We start from the raw sequence: 8892 nt of genomic DNA, 5'->3' as shown, positions 1-8892 counted from the left end.
ACACTCTTTCTCTCTCTCACTCTCTCTCTCATACACACACACACACAGATACACACACATTTCAACAAGGCCCTGAGGAGGTTTCAATGGGAAGCAAGGATACTGGCAAATTCCAGTCCTATGCTGGGTGTCTAAATAGAATTAATAATGTTCTGGAGCAGAGAGGAAACTGAGTGTGGATGTGGATGAAGATGTTAATGACACACATGGCAAATTTAAATTCATTTGGGATAAATGTAGAGTTATACGCTCGGGTTAGAAAAAAATCAACTTCACCCGGACAAGTTGGGTGAAACAATTCCTTTGAAAAAGGACTTGGGGGGTCAGAGTGGACCACAGATGCAATATAAGTGACCAGCGCGACGAAGCAGCTTGAACAACAACCTAAAGCAGCCTTAGGCTGGCTGGAGAGCTCTAGCAGTCAGCACTTGGGAGGCAGCCTTAGTGTTGTGTTCTGTGTGGCCAGATGACATCAGAGCTAACGCTGAGTGTCAGATAGTTGTCCCATTACGGGATGGACTTTGATCAAACTGGAGAGCATCCAAAAGGATGGCCCAGGGCTGGGAGAATGTGCCATACAAGGAACAGTTGGAGGAAGTTGGAGAAGAGAAGACTTGGGCGGTGGTGGAGACTTGAGAGCTGTCTTCACTCATCTGAAGGGAGACATGGAGAAGAGAGAAGAGACTTGGGCTTGGCCTCCAAGGGCAGAGTTAGGGGCAAGGGGTGTAAACTGCACATAGTCAAGTCAAGTCAAGAAGCGTTTATTGCTATGTGCCAGGCACTGTGCTAAGTGCTGGGAATACAAAGACAAGCAGAAAGAACAGTCCCTGCCCTCACAGATTTTCCATTCTAATTGGGGGGGGAGACAATACATAAAAGGAAAATGAAAGGAGGGAAGGTGCCCAGTGCGGGGTATGGTGGATAAAGTCCAGAGTATCGGCCATGGAACCTGGACAGGAAGGAAGATGGGACTGGCCTGGGTGTTTCCCCTATAATGGAGATTCTGAAAGGAACCAGCCAATCAGAGGATGGGGGCACAGGGGTGCTGGGAAATTTCAGGGCAGGTTTTGGATTGGTATAAGGAAAAAAGGAAACCATTTCAGTGGTCCAAGAAAAGAACAGGAAGTAATGAGTAACCCCCTTCCCACCCTCTCACTCCCAGGTCCTGAGGGGGAAGTGGGCTGACCCTACATCTGCATATAGGAAAGAGGATTCTTGTTCAGGGAGACATCAGACTGGATGGGCTCCGTGGTTCTGTCAGCTCATATTCTGGATCTATGAGGGGCAGAGCTGGGGTGCAAGCCTGGGTTCTGGTTTTTTCTATGCCACACTAGCCTCAATCAACCATCAGTCAATCAACTGGTCAATTAGGAAGAGGCCAGACATTGTGGATAGAGCTCTAAGCCTGGATGTTTCCGAAGCTGCCACAGGCACTTAGTAGCGGTATGCCTGTCCTGGAATCTGGCTTCTTCTTGGTCCTGAAAACCCAACAGTTGGAAAGGCTCTGAACAAGGGCTCCTGGAGCTGATTGCTGTTCCGGGGGAGGGTGCAGGGAGAGGGGGAAGAGTCCCTGTGATCTTCAAAGACAACTTTACAGCCACCTCTGCTCATTAGGGAGCTGGGGTCGCCTTCCTGAATAATAACAGCAATTCTACCAGGCTTTAAGATGTGCAAAAATTCCATCCTTAAAACCTATAAAGTCAGAGCTATTATTATCCTGCTCAGGGTCACACAGCTAGAAAGGCAGGATCTGAACCCAGGTCTTCCTCACCCCAGTGTCAGAGCCATAACCACTGACTGCATCACTTAGCTGGGTGAGGAGAGGTTCTGAGCCCCCTTAAGATTTGCCAACTAGATCTGGAAAAAAAAAGACACAAAGCCCTTTTTCATTTTTCTGCTGACATGCAAAGATAAGGGAAGTCTCAGGGGCCCCAGACAACAAGTACATTAACCACCCAGGGACCAATCAGGCCAGTTGGCTTATTGGTAATTTAACAGGGAATGATGTAATGTAAGCAGCACAGCTGTAAGTGGTGATTTTTGTGGTTGGGGCAAATAGCACAAAACAGTGCCCCCCCCCCCCCACCAGGCCACAGCCACAGCCACAGCTTGGAGGTAGGGGCACTACTTCCAGCTTCTTATTTTGATGAATTATTCTTGTCAGTTGCTAAGCTCCCTCCCCCCTTTTTTTCTTCTGAAGAATCAAAGGATCACAGATTTAGAGCTACAAGGGACCTTACAGACCACCCGGTCCAAGCCCCCTTATTTTTTAGGTGAGGAAACAAATTCAGAGAGGTTAATGAAGTTGGCCAAGGTTGCCCAGCCAGCAGTTGTCTCAGGTCTGCCTAACTGTGCCTTCCATCCCGACATCTGGTGCTGTTGGGGACCTCTGCAGTGTGGCACTCCCGGACCTGGCCCCACCCTACTTATATGTCAGACAGCTGGAGGGGCTGCTGCTGCTGGGAACGAATATCTTTTCTTCCCCCGGACTATGGGTACATTCCAACCTTCTCTCCAGCCTCTCACGGATTTGATAACTTTGTGTCTGCAGCATGGAAAGAGAGGCAGTGACTTGTCCAAGGGCTAGTGTGTGTGTGCGTGTGTGCGTGTGTGTGTGTGTGTGTGTGTGTGTGCGCGCATAGGATTCGAACCCAGGACCTCTTGACCCTGGATCCAGTCTTTGCTTGACCACATGACCTCTGAGGTCCTACCCAGCTCTAATAGCCTGTGGTCTAAAGATGGAAGGCGAGGGGTAGGCTGAGAAAAGGGACAACAGCAGAGGGAGAGGAGAGAGAAGGGCGCTGGGGGCAGCAGGGGCCTGGAGGAAGCCAGAGGAGAGGAGAGAAGAGGAGGGAGGACGAGAGGGGGTGAGGCCAGGGACCCCAGGGAGCGGTGCACCAGGCGTCTGGCGGGCATCTGCTCCGGGGGAAGCTCGCGCTGGGTGGGAAAGGCGGGGCGGGGCTGGCCGACAGGAGGGGCGGGGATACGAGGAGAAAAAGAAGAGGAGGAGGGGGAAAAACCCACCTCCCAAACTTCCGGTGTGGTGTGATCGGGGCCAGAGCCGGAGCAGTGGGGCTGGGCTCGGGAAGCTGCTCTCAGGGGCGTCCGTGACCGAGACCGCGCCTGTGACCGTGCTGGCCGCGCTGGGGCCATGGTGAAGATCAGCTTCCAGCCGCCCATGACCGGGCTCAAGCCCGACAAGGAGGCGACCGGCGATGGGGCCAACTCGGAAATCCTCCTGCCGCAGACCCTGGTGAGTCGGGGGGGGCAGTAAGAAAGATGCGCCCCCTCCCACTTAGGGGAGCCCGAAGGTCGGCCGGGTGAGGTGGGGGCTCTTCTTAAAGCCACCCCCTTCAGCGTAGTCTGGGATTGGGCCGGGGGGGGCTTGGGATCTCACCCGCCCGGGCAGACTGAGCTAGGGGGAATTGGTGGGGGAACGGCCTCCAGCCCAACCTGAGCTGGGTGGTGGAGGAAAGGTGAGTAGAGCCTTGGCTGGGACGAGCCCCTAGGAGGAAAGACCATCCCTGCTCCCCCACCTCGCGTGCCCCCCGATTTAGGGGGAGAGAATTGGGGGGAGCTGAGAAAGAGGGATCTGTGCAAAGCCCCTTCCCCCTACGCCGCCTGGCTCGTCGGGGGAGACGGTGCAAGGATGGAGGGATAGGGGGCGGGGGGGGGGCCCCGCCGCTGTCTGCTTTCTTCCCTGGATGGGGTGGGGGTGGGGTTGCCCCTCTTCAGTCGTAGGGTGGGTGGGGGCTATCTCTTGAGTGAAGCCAGGGAGGAGAGGAGCGGGGAGAGGGGGAAGGAAAGGAGAGGAAAGGAGACTGGGGCGGGGGGGGGGGGGGGGTGGGGGGAGGCTTATGTAAGGCGGACTGATCTGAACTTCGTCGGCGCTGGTGGAATGGAAAATGGGGGGCTGCCCGAACAGAGGATAAGATGTGTACATACGGACCGTGCATGCTTTCCTTTGTACCCCGTTACTGTCACCACCCAATCCGTCATCCCTCCATAAATGAGGCACCCTGCTCCTGTGGATTCGTTTCTTAAGGACACGGGTGCTATTCTAGGCAGTTTATCTTCCCTATTGCCCCCAACTGTGCACAGAAAATGTTACAGTGAATATCTTTACAGTGGCTGGCTTTATCTCCCCCTCTCCCCCCTCCCGTTCCTCCTTTACCTCCTCTTCTTCTTAACTAGTGGGGTGTGGAAGGGAAATGTCTTCATCTCAGTGTGGGGGATGGTTCAGGGAGGAAGGAGACTTCTGGACGAAAGGGCCAAGCCCCGAACTCCCAACCACAGCTTCTTGTGCCCCCCGGAAACTTTCTCCACAGATCTTCACAGCCCCGCCTGCCATCCCCTGTTCCCAAGCCCGGTGGTACCGTTCACCATTCCACTAACTGCTTCTGGACTTGCTCAGTAATAATTGGCAAACCTTGAGTTCAGTTCAGCAGGCAGGCATTGGGCCTCTCCTCGGTGCCAGGCACACCAGCTGTCCTGATGTGCCCTGGTGGTGGGACCAGTCAGCTCATCCCTCTTCCCCTCCCCTTCCCTGGGGAGTAGACGGGAGAAGGGCTTCTCCAAAGGGCTCCCTCCCAGGGGCTGGAAGGAGTCAAGATTTTGTAGGAGTAGGAAGGGATTGCCCAGGTTCTCACAAGCATTGCCAGGTCAGTGTAGACGGCTCAGGTACCTGAATTCTGATAATTACTCCCATAATTTTTGCTGTGAACTTGATCACACGTAATGGATCCAAATCCACATTCCCAGGGGACTGTTGATATCCAGGCACATCTGAATGGAATCCTACTCAGGGTAGCTCTGCTAGCTTCCCAGGCCAGGTTCAGCTCTTTGAGTAAAGGTCAGGACTGTGCTCCCTGAGTGAGTCTCAAATGTTCAGGATCTCCAGGGACACCCTGATTGTCTTCCTTCATGTCCTAGGGAGCTGGTGTTCCAGAATTTCCCCAAATCCTGCTTTGGACCCGTTTACAGAGCCAGCTTCAATGCCTGTGTCCAAGCGGCCTGTCTGGTCTCCACTACCTTTCCAATTTTCTTTATCCTATCTAGGGTTGGGTTGGGTAGGGGTGTGTGTGTGTGTGTGTGTGTGTGTGTGTGTGTGTGTGTGTGTGTGTTCGCTTGCTCACTCTCGCATTATTCATTACAAAAGGTATCTTCCCCAGTTGGGCACATTTCCAGACAAATTCCAGCTCTCACCCCCAATAAAGGTAGGATGTGCTCATTGGAGACCCGAGCTCCATTAAGCTTATTTCTGGGAAGATTAAGTGTCGGCAGAATGTTCTCTGACAAGTGGAAAGGAGCCATTTCTGCTCTGGTTTCGTTCCCTTCCTTATGTTAATTTTTAGGCCATCTGTCTCTCAGGAGATCCAATCCAACAGATATCTGTTAAGCACCTACTGTGTGCCAGGGGCTGTGCCGCTCTGGGGGATAGAGAGAAAAAGTCCTTGCCCTCCAGGACCCTTCATTCTGCTAACAGTGATGATAGAACCCATCAACAGGTAAAGAATGTCATTTAAGGGGGGAGAGATCACTGCCACAGATCAGAGCTGGAAGGGGCCCTTGAGGTCATCTGGTCCAACCACCTCCTTCTTAAGTTGGGAATGCTGAGGCCCAGACAGGTTAAGTGATTTGCTCAACATCACACAGGTAGTGTCCAAGCCAGGATTTGAACCTAGGTCCTTCAGATTCTCCAGGTATATAGTGCCTTTCCAACTGTATCACCAGCACTAATGGTCAGGAAGGATTTCTTATTGGGCAGAGGACCTTGAACCTCTGAGGTAGGGATTCTTGGTCGGGTCCTGGACTGGGAATCAGGAAGACCTGAGTCTGAATCCTGCCTTAGACATTGACCCTGGCCAAGCCCTTCTCTTTCAGACTCAGTTTTCTCATCTGTTACATGGGGATAATAAGCTGCTACCTTACAGGGTTGTTGTGAAGCTCAAATGAGATAATCTATGAAGGGTGCTTTGCAAACCTCAAAGCTTTATGTGCTAGCTATTATTATTATTGTTATTCCAAGAGGCGAGGAAGGAGTGCATTCCATGGTTGGAGTATACAGGCAAAGAGGTCAGGTTGGGAGATGGAGTGCTGAGTCTGGGCAACAGCAAATCAGTGAGTTTGCCTGGACTGTTGAGTTTATGAAGGGGGGGTAATGGGAGGTGGTTGGGACACTGAAGGAGACCCCACCATCAGGGTGCTGACTCTCTAACCGGCGTTAATGGTATTGAAATGGAGCTGAGATGTGGTCCCCACTTGATAACTGCTGGAGTGATGGAGGGAGGCTGACTGGAGGAGGTGGGCCTGGGGTGAGAGGAGGGGGCACACCATTCCAAGGTGACTAGGGAGCACAGCCCTTGTGGGACATTGAGGCGGAGAGGCCTAATGTGGTTTTCTCAGATCTGGTCCTCTCTGTCCAACCCCTATCCCCATCCCTAGAGTGGGTCACGGCTCAAATCCTCCCAAGGAGCCATTGGGACGGTGATTAAAAGACACAGGAGGGCTCCCTCTGGCCCAGCCAGGCTGGAGGGCCCAGGGCAGAGTGATCACAGCTGAGGTCTGGCCTCATGACCCTGGCTGGGCAAGGAGCACAAGAGAGGGGCAGCTGGTAGAGCCTGCAGGGTCTCTGTGCTCTGGAGAGGAGGCCTGGCTGGGAGTGTGAGAGGAGGCCTCCCACACCCAGCGAGAGCTGGGCTAGTGGCCTTCGTTCTTTAGGAGAAACAGCCAATGAATGGGGCTTGTGGGGGACCGCCGGAGCGGGGAAGGGGAGGAGGACGCTACCCAGTGGGTCATTCAGTCCGGGGATTTGCTCACAGTGGCAGGATTGGCTTGTCCCACTTCTCAATCCCCCGAGTACCCCGTGGCCAGCAGGCCTGGAGCTCAGTTGCAAGGGGCAGAGAGAGAAAAGCAAAGACAGGAAGCTTCCCAGGATCTGGAGCTGGAGCTGGAGCTGGAGCTGGAGCTGGAAGGGGCCTTAGAGCCCAGGGTTTTAACCTGTGGTCCCCAAATTGTGATTCTGCGCCTCAGCCTCTTCCATGAGGGCCGCGAAGTCAGGGATTTCATCAGTGTTGGGTTACTCCTGGCCCATCTGTGCATCAGAGCAGCCACTTTTAGGGGAGCGTGACACCCCAGGGGATTATGAGGTTATAGATCGCACAGGGACCTTGGCTGTGATCTAGCCTAAGCCCCTGGTTTTACAGATAAGGAAACTGAAGCCATGAGAGATCTCAAGCTTAGAGATGATCTGATCCAAGTGATTTCTTCAGGATTACATAGCTAGTATGTGTGAGTGGAGGATCCAGGCAGGATTGGAACCCGGGTTTTTCTGTACTGGATAGATTTCTCTTCCCCTCCCCCCATACCTGGTACACCAGGTGCCTTTTGGTTTGCCTAATAGTGGACATGTATACAGTACCATAAGGTCTGCAAAGAGATTTATGTAAGATATTTCACTCGTTTCACAATTCTTTGGGGTGGCTACTATAGCTCTCAGGCAGTTAGGTGGCAAAGTGGATAGAGTGTGGGGCCTGAAGTCAGGAAGACTCATTTCCCTGAGTTCAACTCCAGCCTCAGACACTTCCTAACTGTATGACCCTGGGCGAGTCACTTAGCCTTGTTTGCCTCAGTTTCCTTATCTGTCAAAGGAGCTGGAGAAGGAAATGGCCAACCACTCCAGTATCTTTGCCAAGAAGCACTATAGCTATTGAGCTCATGTTGCTTATCAGCTGATCGGCAAACATTCATTTCCTATAACCCTACCCTGTGCTAAGAGCTAGGAATAGAAAGACAGAAAGGAAACGATCTCTTAGGGAGTTTACATTCTATCAGAGGAGACAATTTGTTCACATATGTTGTTGAGTCATTTTTTTTCCTGTCCAACTCTTCTCGACCCCATTTGGGGTTTTCTTGGCAAAGATACTGAAGTGGTTTGCCATTTCCCTCTCCAGCTCATTTGACAGATGAGGAAACTGAGGCCAATAGGGTTAAGTGCCTAAGATCACCCAGCTAGTGAGTGTCTGAGGCCAGATGTGAAGTCAGGTCTTCCTGACTCCAGGCCTGATGTTCTATCTACTGTGCCACCTAAATGCCCCCATTTCACGTGTAAGCATATACAAAAAACTAGGTAAAATTTTTTTTGGGAGGGTGGAATGAAGGCAGGAGGCCCTAGCAGCTAGGAAGGCTTCATGTAAAAGGTAATGTATAGGATGACCTTTGGAATCAGTTAGAGATCAAAGAGGCAGAGGTAAGGAAGAGAGGGCATTCCTGGCATGGGGCCCGGCTTAGGCAAAGGCACTGAGGTAGGAGATGGTGTTAAATGGAAAATCCTTTGTTTGGGCTTTCACCCTGATTAATGAGGCAAAAACTCAGGAATAGAAAATTAAAAGGAGTTTATTGAAAAACATCCATCTGGCTGATTCTGCCTGAAAAAAGGATTTTCCATTTAACAATGGAATGTAGGAAAAGGTGAAATATTTCTTTGAACTAGAGTGAAAATTAGTGTTTACCTGTTAGGTGAGCTGAGGCTCAGTTCACCGTATTGGCCACATGGCCTTTAAGTGTCAAAGGTGGGATTTGAAGGGAGGCCACCATTTCTCTGACTTCTGATGTGGAAGGGCTCTCTGCTCCCAGGCTTGGGCTACGTGGGAGCTTCTCTGTCTTCTGTTAAATGAGGGGCATCGGACTAGTTGGCTGCTCAGGTCCTGGGGTGGCTGGGAGTTAGTACAACACCTGCTTTGTTTCCACCATTAGTCTTGGATGGATTGGAAGCCCCTTGAGGACCAGTATGGCTCTTTAATGTGTCCCTTGGGGCTTGAGGGCTACTTAGTGGCTGATTATTTTTCCTAGATCCAGCCTGGGAGCTTGGGTAGCATAAGCCCTCTCTAGGAG

General features: G+C 52.1%; 1 protein-coding gene across 1 annotated transcript in view; it reads left to right on the top strand.

Annotated features, from left to right (window-relative positions):
- Positions 1–3052: 3052 nt before the first annotated feature.
- Positions 3053–8892, top strand: part of ITM2C (integral membrane protein 2C) — a 30353-nt gene continuing 24513 nt past the window's right edge. Inside the window, exon 1 of the mRNA XM_027875231.1 lies at positions 3053–3253. Within this exon, the coding sequence (XP_027731032.1) occupies positions 3152–3253 (102 nt within the window). The 5' untranslated portion in view covers positions 3053–3151. The remainder of the gene's footprint in view (positions 3254–8892) is intronic.

The sequence above is a fragment of the Vombatus ursinus genome, unplaced genomic scaffold, assembly GCF_900497805.2.
Source record: "Vombatus ursinus unplaced genomic scaffold, bare-nosed wombat genome assembly UNPS02014808.1, whole genome shotgun sequence".
Taxonomy (NCBI): Eukaryota; Metazoa; Chordata; class Mammalia; order Diprotodontia; family Vombatidae; genus Vombatus; species Vombatus ursinus.
Note: the sequence above shows the minus strand (reverse complement) of the source record. Positions and strands in the feature narration are given on the sequence as shown.